Source organism: Microcaecilia unicolor, chromosome 9 (assembly GCF_901765095.1).
Source record: "Microcaecilia unicolor chromosome 9, aMicUni1.1, whole genome shotgun sequence".
Classification (NCBI taxonomy): Eukaryota; Metazoa; Chordata; class Amphibia; order Gymnophiona; family Siphonopidae; genus Microcaecilia; species Microcaecilia unicolor.
Genome location: NC_044039.1, coordinates 162,483,633 through 162,497,240, shown reverse-complemented (window position 1 = coordinate 162,497,240; position 13,608 = coordinate 162,483,633). Strand labels below are relative to the sequence as shown.

At 42.2% G+C, this 13,608-nt stretch overlaps 1 protein-coding gene across 2 annotated transcripts; it reads right to left on the bottom strand.

Moving 5' to 3' along the window:
* Nucleotides 1–3,327: 3,327 nt before the first annotated feature.
* ARF6 (ADP ribosylation factor 6) lies at nucleotides 3,328–6,616 on the bottom strand. Of its 2 annotated transcripts, none has more exons than XM_030214127.1 (2): nucleotides 6,300–6,616; nucleotides 3,328–6,140 (listed from the first exon to the last, which is right to left on the bottom strand). In XM_030214127.1, the coding sequence occupies exon 2, from the start codon at nucleotides 5,383–5,385 to the stop codon at nucleotides 4,858–4,860; it is 528 nt and encodes a 175-aa protein (XP_030069987.1). In that variant the 5' UTR covers nucleotides 5,386–6,140; nucleotides 6,300–6,616; the 3' UTR covers nucleotides 3,328–4,857. The 2 variants fall into 2 exon arrangements, with proteins under 2 accessions (XP_030069987.1, XP_030069988.1); XM_030214128.1 differs by having other exon boundaries at nucleotides 6,313–6,616.
* Between the last annotated feature and the right edge of the window lie 6,992 nt (nucleotides 6,617–13,608).

Below are 13,608 nucleotides of genomic sequence, written 5' to 3'. Positions count from 1 at the left end.
CTCCATTATCTTGAAAAATGGTGGCACCTGATCCTTAGTGGTAGGTTCCACTAGGATTCATGCACAGCCTATTTGAAGGTAACATGATAAGGGATGCCACTGGATAGCTCTGAAGGACAAGGTGTTACTGGTGAACCACTGGGGATGCCATCACTTATGAGGCCAAGTTCCCTGGACCAGAGACATGGGTACCTGGGGGGGGGGGGGGGGGGGGGGCTCAGTGCAAGAGCATGATACAGTAACGATGGCAGCATGTTACTGTGGTGGTGTATGCTGTTTGTTTTTCAGCATGTGTTTGTTTTTTTTGTTTAACCCCCCCCCCCCCCCCCCCCCCCCCCCCCCCCAACATTGCAGTAACTCACATGCCATTAGTTTACTGCACTGGGCATAAAAGCTCAGTACACAGTTCTAAAGCACAACTTATTACATAGCCCCGGTATCTGAAATACATTGAAAAGCTACCTCATACCAAAAGAGGACTGAACCATTAAATTAAAAAACATTTTTTGCAATTAAACTCATTAAAAATTTGATAAAAAGGATTTAGCCATTCACATATTTAGCAAAGTAAATTAAGATGTGCTGCCACTTATGCAAACACACATTTATATTTCTTATGAAGAACAGCTATACTGGGTCAGATCAATAATCCATCTAGTCCACTACCATGCTTCCAACAGCTGCCAATTCAGGTCACAAGTGCCTGACAGAATCCCAGATAGTAGTAAGATTCACGCTATTGATCCCTGGACAAGCAGTTGCTTTCCCCATCTCTATCTCAATGTACTATGGACTGTTCCTCCAGGAACTTGTCCTCTTTTTAAACCCAGATATTCTAACCACTGATACCTCATCCTCTGGCAATGAGTTCGAGCTTAACTATTCATTGAAAATATATTTCCTCCTGTTCCTCGTGGCTTTTAAAGTAATACTATGTAACTTCCTGAGTGTCCCCTAGTCTGTGTACTTTCAAAAAATAAAAAGATCTATTTATTTGTACCTGTTCTACACCACTCAGTATTTTGTAAACTTCTATCATACCCCCCTCAGCTGTCTTTTCCAAGCTATGAGTCCTACCTCTTAAGACTTTCCTCATATGAAAGGAGTTCTATCCCCTTAAATCATGTTGGTCACCCTTTGAACCATTTCTAATTCTGCGGTATCTTCCTACAGCAACTACAATTGTACATAATAAACAAGGTGCGGTCACAGATACAGAGGCATTATAATATTCTTTGTCTTATTTTCTAGCCCTTTCCTAATAATTACTAACATTCTATGTGATTTTTTGATCACCAGCACATACTGGGCAGAAATTTTAGCATAATGACCACGATGACACCTAGTTCTTTTCTTGGGTGCCGACTCCTAAGGTCTTCCTACAATTTTTCACCATCTGCATGTGTTTTAACAAATTTGATCACCTCACTCACTGTTCCCATTTCCAGATCATTAATAAATAGCACCAATCCCAGTACAGATCCCCCCTGGGGCACTCCAATCTCCTCCAGGAAGAAAGCTGTCCATTTTACCCCACCCTCAGGTTCTCTATCCATCAACCAATTCCTAATCCAGAAGAGAACACCGCCTTCTATCCTATGACGAGTCTCTCATGAGGAACTTTGCCAGTTTCTGAAAATCTAGATACACTACATCAACTGGCTCAGCTTTATCCACATGTTTATTCACGCATTCAAGGAAATGAAGCAAATGTGAGGCACAACTTCCCTAAGCTGAATCCATGTTGACATTGTCCTATTAAAACCATGCTTGTCTATGTGTTCAGTGATTCTAAACAGATTAAAAATAGCTATAATTGTAAGTCTAGTAGCAAAATATGTTGTCAGGACCCCTCCCCCCCCAGCCAAAAACAAGTAATCAAGTTACCAAAGAGGGGGGGGGGCAGTAAATTCAAAATATTTCCTCATATTTCCACATTGATTTGATTACTTTATTTTTTGTCTATTAGATTGTAAACTCTTTGAGCAGAGACTGTCTTTCTTCTATGTTTGTGCAGCGCTGCGTAAGCCTTGTAGCACTATAGAAATGCTAAAAACTAGTAGTAGTAATATAAACATAAGGAAGGGTAACAATAAGATATAACCTGGCTTGCAAATTTATGAGGAATTTCCTTCATGAAAAGGGAGTCCAGCAAGAACTCTGCAAATCATTTCCCACAACTCTCACACTACTCTATGGGATATAAGAGTTTTTACATTTTTCCAAGTAAAAACTGCCATTCTTCTTCTAGTGAAAGCCTTACAGCCCTCAAATGCTGTAAAAGTTCCTAAACTACAACAGAATGCTATATTTCCTCTCACGCTACCAAAATGGATATTTAGGTCAGACTGAAGTGCATTAAACTCGGTGAGCAAAATCTTACTTGGGCCTGTACACCTGTAAAAAAGGAAAACATTTTTTTAACCGTATCCAAATTGTAATTTTGCTCATAATGGACTGATACAGTACAGAACATTCACTAACCATTATTATAGCAAAAAAATAAAAAAAATACTAAAATGTCAAAAAAAAAAAAAAAAAAAAATAGAAGCCTCAGCTACCCCGAGGAAAGCCAGCAATGGCTAATTACAAAAACCTTAATGGGGTTACTCTCGCTGGCTTCAATGTGCCTGCAAAAACAAGTGGGAAAACAACTCCCAAAAGAATTTGGAAGAAAAAAGCCACTATTGAAAAAAAAAAAAAGCAGACAGCAGCTATCAAATATTAGTAACAGAAGAGAAACTCTGTAATCAGTAACTATATATAATGCTCAATACTGAGTCCTCTGTGAAAAAAGATATTATGATAAAGAGGAAGCAAAAAATTCAGTGCACTGGCAGCTTTTCTTAACTTGCTGAAGGTAAATCTCAGTCCATCCCACCTGTTATTGAAATGTCTACTTGCTTCACAGTTCAATCCATAACATCTCAATGAAAAAAACTAGTACAAAATAGCTAAAAATTAAATGGGATTCTTTAAACTTTATCCCAACACCTTTTGTAACTTGGCATATGACCAAAAGTGTGAAGCAGCATACAAAGACATAAGTAGTTTTTCAGTTTAATAACAAAAAGTATTTGTGCAACTGCTACCACTTTTTAGTTCCAAACACTTGCAAAGCCAATTTAAATTTTAAGGCAAGGATCGTTTATAAAGTTATGAATATCAAACATTTTTGGTGATTTTCAAAATGGGAGTTCTGTAACAGCAAACACCTTTGGCCTTTCATGGTTTAGATCAGTTAGTTATACAAGGTAATTTTCAACCTTCTGTAGAATAACATGACTAATGACTGTGGTTTACTAATTTGGCAGTAAGAATGCAAGATTCACATACCAAAAAATGTAGCTATTTATTTGTTACACAGTAATATACATTCCTAAATTTCCCAAATTTTCAGACAGGTTTAACAACTGCTTCTGAAATTTCTAAATGAGGTACAAGAAATTAAGATTCCCATCCAGTTTTCCATAATACTTGATGAAACTCAATTTGTTATTTCACAAATGAATTCAACTTTTAATATGAAACAGCAATCTCAATGTTTAAGTTGTGGTCACTATAGGTCCCTCAATAATTTGTTAAACATATTGTCCTTTCTTCCATTAATGCACTTTTGATTGATAATCTGTTTATATTCAAGCATCCAACCTAATTACTTTCAAAAGCAGTAACATGCTACAGAAATAAGCCTTTAATAAAGCATTTCAATGGCATTCAAAACATGAAAATTTAAATTATATTTAAAAAAATTTACTTTCCTGATTTTCCAATCACAGATACTGGTGAGAAATTTGAGATATACCACGGTATACACAAAACAGTCATTTTGTGTTCCTATGGTCTGTGTGAAACAGATGAGTTTTATAGAAAATTGTTTTACATCTCAGAAATGACATTGAGATTAAGATAGCATCTCTCTTCAATGAAGCAAACCAGGCAGATTATCTATTCTATTTTTGCAATAAGTATAAAAAGTAAGAAGACAATCCATATACATACGCTTTAATGACATAATACCTTTAGAAAAATTATTGTTGCATTTTAGGGGCAATTTCATAAAAGTTTGAAGCAGCTCCCAATTATATGTTATGATAGGAAAGCTTAAAATAGTCTGCCCACGTTATACCCGAAAACTTTTATTAAACCAGTGTTTTCTTTTTTCTTTGGGGGGGGGGGGGAGTGGGGAAGAATATGTCATGTGTAAATACAATGAAAACTGTTTGAAATATTAGCTACAGAGTTTTGAAACATAGTCATTATGTCTAACCTAACAGGACACCTCATATCACACTGTTTTGATCATGGCTAAAAGTAATACTTATAACAATATTAGCATTAAGTAAAAGGGACATTTCCAGTCACTACTGTTACAGACCAGTTAGCAGGGCTCTTAAACTTCTCAATATAAAAGACAGACTGCAGTTTGGTTTTAAGCAATATAGTTTCAAGTTTACTAGATGAAACAGATCTTGAACATATTTTCATGAATGCGAAAGAAGCAATCTACAGCAAATTAAAGAAATTAAAGGAGAACCAGAAATATAATGTATACAATGAAAATGGGTCCCTCAAATTAAACCATTATAATCAGGGCCTAACAAGGAAACTACTTGGTATCTAGACTTTTTGTAGTTTACTATGCCTTACAGTAATCGTGTTCATGTTAAATTTTGAAAACAGAGCATCCTAATGCAAAGCAAACAAAAGAAAAGAAAAGAAATCCAGTCCATTTTGAAACAAGTTGTAATTAAGAGGTCATCATAATCCTATGAGCTGCTTACTGTTCTTTATATATTTTTTTTTTTCGGGAAACCATATTCGGTATCTTTAAATTTGCTTTCCTAATAGTTATTACTAAGATTTGTAATTAGACGTTAACCAGGTGAGTCCTTCATAAAGTCCATCCCCTGTAGTAGCACAAGAGGGTTGCACGTACCAATTTCTATCCCTAATCCTGGTCAGGCCTAATTTTTCTTGAATCTCATGGGGTTTCATGGCATCTGGAAGGTCTTGCTTATTGGCAAATATTAGGATGATGGCGTCCCTCATTTCCCTGTCGTTGATAATGCGATGAAGCTCCTGCCGTGCTTCGTCGATCCGATCTCGGTCGGCACAGTCCACCACAAAGATTAATCCTTGTGTTCCAGTATAGTAATGCCGCCACAGGGGCCTGATCTTGTCCTGTCCTCCGACGTCCCATACGTTAAATTTGACATTTTTGTAAGTGACAGTCTCCACGTTGAACCCCACTGTAGGAATTGTGGTAACCGACTGACCCAACTTCAACTTGTACAGAATCGTCGTCTTTCCAGCAGCATCAAGTCCAAGCATCAATATTCTCATCTCCTTGTTGCCAAAGATTTTGGACAGCACCTTCCCCATTTTCACACAACAAGCGCATAAATATTGTATGGAATTCTGAATCAAAACAGAACCTTAAGAAAAACGGGATTTTTATTCAGTCCAAAAGATGTAAGACAAAAATCCGCAGCTCAGGAACAGAGAAAAAAAATTTACTCGGTCAGATTCCCACAATTTGTTTTGAGCTGGACTCCCGCCAAAGAAAACGAGAAATGTGTTATTTCTCCTCGCAGATCCTCCCAAATTCTGACAGAATACATCCGCATGAGAGATCCGACGGTTATTTCACTTTGTTTCCAACGTTTAAATTTAGCCTGAATATTCGCCTGAAATTGGGTCTCCAGACAATTGAGGTCGGGGTGCAGAGAGGAGGAGCTTCCTTGAAGCAAGCTATCCTGGAAAAGTAGCTGTCTGTCCGAGCACTGTTGGTGACGGCTTTCAGGCCAAGTTCCTTGCAGCAGACCGTTACAGCTCAGGTCAAAGAGGGGCCCGGTAGGCGCGTCTCCTTGTCCTTACAATGAAAGAAAAGCGAAGGCTGCGGCACCTCCCTTCCGCCTACTGGGCTCTTAGTAGGCCTCCCAGCCTCGGACAAAGCGCGCCTTAGTTCACCGGAAAACCCCGGACTAGAGGCATCGGCCTCGCCCTCCTCCCGCTTTTCTCCGTCTTCCTCGTCGCCGCTTCGGACTCCACAGGACGACAGTACAGACTATAACAGGTTCAGGGCCGGCAGCGAAGCCTCGTCAAGTCATTGATTCCCTTCGGGCTCCTTCCTGTGCCTGCAAATGGGGCGGGTCAAGATTAGTACGCTGCAACTTTAAGAAACGGCCGCTGGAGGAAGAGCGCACGCGCGCGCAGCTCTTCCACCCAGATCACGCGACTACCTCACACACGGGGCCGTTCGTTAACGCAGGGAAGGGAAAAAAAAAGTCCCCTACCTGTACTACTAACCGTCACTCTCTCTCTTCTCAACAGCTTTTTATTTCTTTTTCACTTCGCTGTCCTTCCCTTATGGCCTCTCAGGCTCAGCTCTCACGACGCACTCTCCCCTTCCTTCAGACAGCCGGAAAAGGCGCTGAAGCGGAATTCCTAGCACCGCCTTCGGCGCGCTTGCATAGCCAGCAGGTGTGGCGCGCGAGAGGGTGGGGAACGAACAGCTCTGATCAGACTGGCTGGGGCTGGGATTGGAAGCACGCGCTTGTCAACGTCATGAGTAGCACGAGCTCACTGTCGCACGTCACCCGCAAAAGAATCGGGGTTATGCAGGCCCAAGGAGGTTCTCAATCTAACTTTCGTGTGCAAGCCAAACCTCCTTGATGCAGGCAGACGTCACAAAGCTCGCGATACGAGGAGAGGGCTAGTGCTGGGATGGCGTGTCCTTGTTCCTTTGGCCTATAAGAGAGCAGGATTCTCTCTGTAGCTCTTTCTTATTTTTACCAACCGTTTTATGCTAATCTGCTCACGTGTGCACTGTGCAGTCACCAGCGTTGTTTAAAAAGTGTTTATTTTTAAGGTTTTTGATTCAGATTTTTCTTACTTTCGCTCTTCTTTTACTGCTGTACATACTTCCCAAACAGCTGCTTTGCGCAGTCCAAGTGCATATTGTGTAGCATTGACGTTCAAAGAATGAGACTTTTCAGACAGCATATCCAGGGTATAAATCTAGTATTGCTTGGCAAAAAATTAAGAAAAGATGCATAAAATTATAATTGTTTTTCTTTGTAGCATCTTGAAAGAATACAGCAGTGGAAGTACAAAAGGCAGATAATTACCCTGCACTCAGTGTGACTAGTAGGTACAGTTGTAGGTAGGTGGGTTGCCCTGGAAATGTAGGTGCAGAGAAAAATGAGGGGTTAGTAGAGAGAATTAGAGAAGCAGCACATAGCAAGGAAAGCGTGCACTCCTAGGCCCAGGTTTCACTACTTGCTTTTTCTTCTCTTAGGCTTTCTTTCTCATGGAAGCTGTAGTCAGGACCAGTGCACTAGTACTGCTGAGGTTCTTAAAGCATGTGAGAAAGGTCTACCCCCCCCCCCCCCCCCAAAAAAAAAAAAAAAACCCTGAGACTCTTCAAATGTATGTGGCACACATACTCCTAAAGAGTGAGGCTCGATCATGTAAAAGCTACTGCATCAGCACACCGTATAGCTACTGCAGGCTCAAATACAGTGTGTTCCAATAGCTATAGCTGAAGAGTTAGTTTGTTGTCTAGATGTCCTTTCTGAGCTAGAAATCTGGCCCAGCATATAACAGATGGTTTAAATGCAGCTGTTCCCAAACTGGATCAGCATCCCAAACTGGGCCACTCCTCCTCTTTGGACTTCCACTATAACCTGTGACCCCTAGTAGAACTCACCATGAGAGCATTCACAAGCCCTGGTCCCTCCAGGGTAAGTTTCCCATTAGATTGGAAAGCTATGTAGACTACTAGGGTCTCAGATCACTCATAGACTTGCAGTCCTTGTCAACACAGCTGTTGCCTTCTTGTTTTAAAGGAGTAGCACGCCGATTCTCAGAACTCCCAGGATAGAACCAACAGCGCAGAAAAATAGCTCTACAATGCTCAAAGAAAATTATATTCAAATTATATGCATGCTGTAAAAATGAAAGCAAGGGGGAGGAACGTGCATAGCACATGAGCAGGGGTGTTTTGCAGTAAGTGCAGCTCTTGTAAGCATGCACCAGGCAAACCCAACCGTGTGCAGCACTCATTGACACTGCTCTTCTGCACCCTTAAATACAAGCTTTTTAAAAATTTATTTTTTACTTGGAAGGCTTATATTTAAGCACAGAAAACCGAAAGTGAAAGCACACATTGGCACCTGATTTTCCTAGGCTCGCACACATTTCTTTCTTGGTACTGGCGCTTACAGGCTTTGCACAGACTTTCTTCCATTTCCAAAACAAATCAAAACCGGAAGATTTTAAACTGGAAGTCAATAGAAATCAAACAAAATAAAACATGGAAAAGAAAATAAGATGATACATTTTTTATTGGACATAATACATTTCTTGATTAGCTTTCGAAGGTTGCCCTTCGACAGATCGGAAATAAGCAAATGTGGTAGCAGATAATATATAAGTGAGACATCCAAGCATTACTTTGACAGTCTGACAGGGTGGGAGGGTGGGGGTGGGTAGGAGGTATGCATGGGGACATCAAAGCATTTCATTGATATTTGTTTTAATTTCCCCCTCTTGGACCTCTTTCTGACTCCAGATCACACGGGGGACTAAAGATACCTATTTCACATAACAGGTTCTGTATGGTTTCTCCAACCTCCATTGTCACCCAATCACAAGGAGGTCTGCTCTGGGTTTGCATTAGGGGCTGTAATCGAATTCTAATTCCCATAACTACTGCTTTCTGTCTTCCTGGATCTAGGTATACTCTGGGCCATTTATGTTCCCAGATAATGCCTATTAAAATTCTGTCTAAGTTTCTCCAGAAACTTAGTGTATGTGATCTGCCTTGTAAGCTAAATGTAAGGTAAAGAGAAGATAGAATAAAGACAGAGATAGGTTTAAATAGATAGATACATTTTATTTCTTACCCAAAGACAAGTCTTCAAGTTGGTACAAGTACAGGCATCAGACTTTAATCAGGTACATTCAGCAGATAGATTCTGGGTACAACCGGACAGAGCTTCGCCGTCTGAGATAAGCGTTGGGGCGGATACCAAAGCTATGGCAAATTGTCCCCTCTTTTATACACAAACTCTCTATAGAAGTCAATGGTGAGATACCTAGCTCTCAATTTCTGAGATGATACTTTCCCACACAGTCTTATCAGCATGTTTTGAGAAGCTTTGAGATAACAGTTCCACATCTGTCTGTGTCGCAATACTTTTCACGCCATCTTAAGAACCCTGTATAACCTCTGTAGCCTTCTATACAAAACTAATAGACTCCATTTTGTTCATCTGATTTAAAGTGACAGTTGTACCTGTTTGTGTCAGAACTCATGGTTCAGACCTGCTTTTTACAGATATTTGGCCTAGTCAGTACTTTAGTTATTTTAGCTGTTAAAGGTATGTAAATTGACCCATCACTATTCCAGTGGATGGATCCCAAGCGGGGACACATATTAACTTACAGGAAAAGCAAGTCCTTGCGCAGCCAGTCATAGATTTTTAAACCTGGCTGGTATTTTTACAGCCTGAGTCCTAAAATCTGGCCTTCCCACCCTTCCGGTGGGCATCCAGTGAGGGTCTCTTGCTGTACTATAATTATACATATTCTAACAGGATGGATGTGGGTAGGTGAGGGGAGTGATAAACAGAGAAATACAATTTTATGGTTTATAATGGGCTAGAAAACCCAGATCCTTGTTAAGTCCTGTCTGTTGGGTGTCAAAATATTCAATCATTCTGACTTCAAAGGTCTTATGTTCCTGTATTGTTTTAAAGTTACCTTTCAGGATTGTAACTATGAAATCACTGGCGCACATGTAAGACTTGTGTCTGATTCACTGGCACTCTATGCTGAGAGGTCACCAGATGCATGCGCCAGTAGGTCATGTGACATCTGATGCTTATGCCTGTGTCAGAGCTGAGGTCTGTGCATCAGCCCCGGAGCAAACAGCATTAATAGTAACATAGTAAGTGACGGAAAATAAAGGCCTGAATGGTCCATCCAGTCTGCCCAATAGTCAAATTCATTATCAATTCATGATTAAATCAGCGAGTGTGAAATTATACACTTGATTATTGTCTTTCTTTGGTGTTTCTGGAACATAAACATAGAAGTCTATCTGGCCCTATCCTTATGTTCCAATTGCTGGAGTTATTGAAGCCCACGCCAGTCTATTTGTCTTCTCATTTCTGGGACACAGAGCGTAAAAGTCTGTCCAGCACTGTTCTCGTGTTCCAGCCACTGAAGTTGTGTTACGTCTGTGCTCACCTCGCCCTCTGGTGGCCAGAACCAGTGGCTGCTATGGACTATCACCCGTTCCAGATTTCAGCCGAGTCCGGTCCGGATCTTCCGGACTGCCAGACTTGCTTGCTTGGATTGAACCTACACAGTACCCGGTAGTTTCCTGGTGATGGTTGCAGCTGAGCTCCAGGTGCTGCTGGGCTTATTAGCCATTCTGAAACCTTGCTGCTTGGTCTTTGCATTGCGTCTAAGGCCCTAGTATGTTGGTGCTTGTTGCACTTCAGCCTGAGTTTGTTTCCTTGCTCTTTGTTCTTGCCTGAAGTCTTCCTGTTCTAGTTAGTCTATGTTTAGTTTAGGGTATTGCTTGTTTCCCAGTCTTGTGTCTTGTTTGTAGGTCTTTGTCTAGTTCTGGGTTTATCTGTGTTTGTTCCCTGCTTCAGTGGCTGCTTGCAGCTTTCAGTTCAGTCTCCTGTCTAGCTGTGTTTGTTCCCTGTTTCAGTGGCTGCTCGCAGCTTTCAGTCCTGTCCTTTAGCCTATCCTTTCCCTGCCTTGCTGTCCCTGTGCTGCCTAGCTGTTAGCCAGTCCTGCCCTGTCCAGTAAGTCCTGCCGGCCACCTGAAGTCTTGAGCTCAACTCTTGGTGGAAAGTGGCCAGGTGCAGGTGAAGCCTAACTGTTTGTCAGAGATCTGCCCTGTCTCTAGCATGGGGTGGTTTTGCCTGCCGCTGTCGCTCCTCGGCAGTGGCCCAAGGGCTCACAAACCCAGTTTCCAGCTTTGAAAACGTGACAAGTTGCTGTCTAATCCCTCTTCAGCCCATCCTAAACCAGATTATATGAGACACAGACAGTACAAGTCTGCCTGGTATCAGCCCTAGTTCATCACAGCCAGAGTCGTCATCTAAGCGTCACTAGACACATCCACACACATGCAGCCATTTAGGTTTTTTATAACTTCCATTTTCTAACTAGAGATCCTCTGTGTTCATCCCATGCCTTTTTGAATTCCGTCTTCATTTGTGCAGGTCTCTCCCCTTCCCCTATCAGCTGGGAAAGTATGATGCTCCCGCAAACGTCTGATTAACTTCAATCTAGAAAATACGTGCTTAATTTTGTTTCCACCAAAGTGAGGAACAGGGGTCGGGGTCTACTATATCTCCTGTAGGGCCTGATTTAGTGTTTTCCCATTCTTTGTCCAAGACAAAAGGATATTTAGTAGATCATATCCTTAATACACCCCTTACCACCACTGGCAGAAATGGATTACTGCAATGTGTTATAGGTGGGAATTACACTGGCTTCCAGTTTCTGTGAGATGTTATTTTAAGCTGTGTACAATAGTTTATCAAACTTTAGAAGGAAATATGCCTTCCTATTGGATGGGATTTTTTTTCTGTATTAAAACAACAGCTAGCATGGGGGCAAATAACTCTCTTATTTCCCCCCCATGACATCAGTTAAATATCTAAAACAGTTATCGGTCTCTGATCCCTATTAAGCTGCAACAGTTTGGAATGCTTTTACCATTATATGTGTATTCCTTAATGTCACGTGTTCAAAGCAGAACCTGGGTTTGTGAGCCCTTGGGCCACTGCCGAGGAGCGGCAGCGGCAGGCAAAACCACCCCACACCAGAGACAAGGCAGAACTCTGGCAGGTACAGCTAGACTTCACCTGCACTTGACCACCATTCCCAGGGGTTGAGCCCCCAGGTGCAGGTGGCTGGCAGGACTTACCGGACAGGGCAGGAACTGGAAACAAACTAGGCTGAACAGGGTAGGACTAAGGGTCAGAGGGGAAAGGAATATATATGGGCAGCAAGGCAGGAAACTGGGCTAGGATTCACCATCAGACAATACTACACGAGGCAGGAAATGGACAGGCTTAAAGGTCAGGACTGAAAGCTGCAAAGCAGCCACTAAGAAAGTAAACACATACAGGAAAGACACAGAACTGAAAGCTGCCAGGCAGCCACTAAACAAGAAACAGACAACCAAGAACTAGGCAGAGACATACAAACAAGAAACAAGACTGGGAAACAAGCAATCAATACAAGATAAACTACACAAAGACTAGACTAGAATCAGGCAAGAATCTCAGACAATAAACTGGGCTAGGCAGAAGTGCACAGAGCACACCAGCATACCAGGGACCTTAGGCGATGCAAAGGCAAACACAGAAGTTTCTAGGTGATTAATAAAGCCCATCAGCACCTGAGGCTCAGCTGTAGCAATCTCAAGGCAACTACGGGTGCTGTTCAGGCACAAACAAGAAAGACAAATCTGGCAGCCTGGAAGATCCGGACCAGACTGGGCGGAAGCCTGGAACGGGTAGGGACTGCAAGACAGTCTATGGCAGCCACCGGTTCTGGTCACCAGAGGTCGAGGGGAGCACAAACCAAGAAGCAGGCAGAAAGCATACTGAAGCATAGAGAGGCTCAACACACACAGGTGCAGTATAGTGGAGTAATTAGAGCCATGCTGGAAGCAGCCAGCACACAGAGACAGAACTAACTCAGAAAGGACAGACAGAAGCCAGCTCAGAAGCTGACCCCCAGAAATAAGATAAGTCTGAGAGGGGTCACGACCCCAGACGTGACACTTAACTCACTTCCAGTCTTCTCGTAAACAGCTTAAGGCAGTTCTTGTTTGAGAACTATGTGAAATGATTTGCATTTAGATCAAGGTCTATTGTGTATATTCCCAGATGTTTGTTCTGGTATCTTTTATGTGATTATATGATCCGCATGACCTGTGTAGGTCATTGCGGAATAGACGCCTTTAATGTAATGTAATATAAGAAACTTGAGGAGCCACTATCACAGTCTTCCTTCCTGACTGAATCAAACTGACAAGCAGCACTACTATTTGCCTTGCCTGCCATTTTGACCTGTAGTCAGGCTGGGTGTCCCAACCCACTCTTCCCTCCCTCCCTCCCTCCCCCAGGTCCAATAGCCTACTTACTCCTCTGCCAGTTCCACGACTTTCTGGTGAAAAAAAGCCCCTGTCTAGTCTGTGCCAACTATGGCTGCAGTGGTCCTGTCCATCAGAAGCAGAAAGTCACATCAGATCGACAGAGCCATCAATGACATGGACTAGACAGCAGATCCACATCATTATGCCAGTTTTTTTGTTAGTTTTTTTTTTGCCAGGAAGCAGTTTGGCTGGTGGGGGCTAAGGAAGCTACTGGACTAGGAGAGGAGTGGGAGGAAATGAAGCTGCTAGGCCAGGAGAGGAGTGGGAGGAAATGAAGCTGCTGGACCAGGAAGAAAATTAAGCTGCTGCATGGGAAGGGAAAGCATTTTCGGGGGGGGGGGGGGGGGGAGGTTCAATGTGAGGGAAAAAAAAGGAGCATATAAGTGGTTCAAGCGGTCCTAATAAAA

Bases quoted from the DNA above. Each gene is read 5' to 3' on its own strand.
- ARF6 (XM_030214127.1), bottom strand. From the start codon at position 5,385: ATGGGGAAGGTGCTGTCCAAAATCTTTGGCAACAAGGAGATGAGAATA.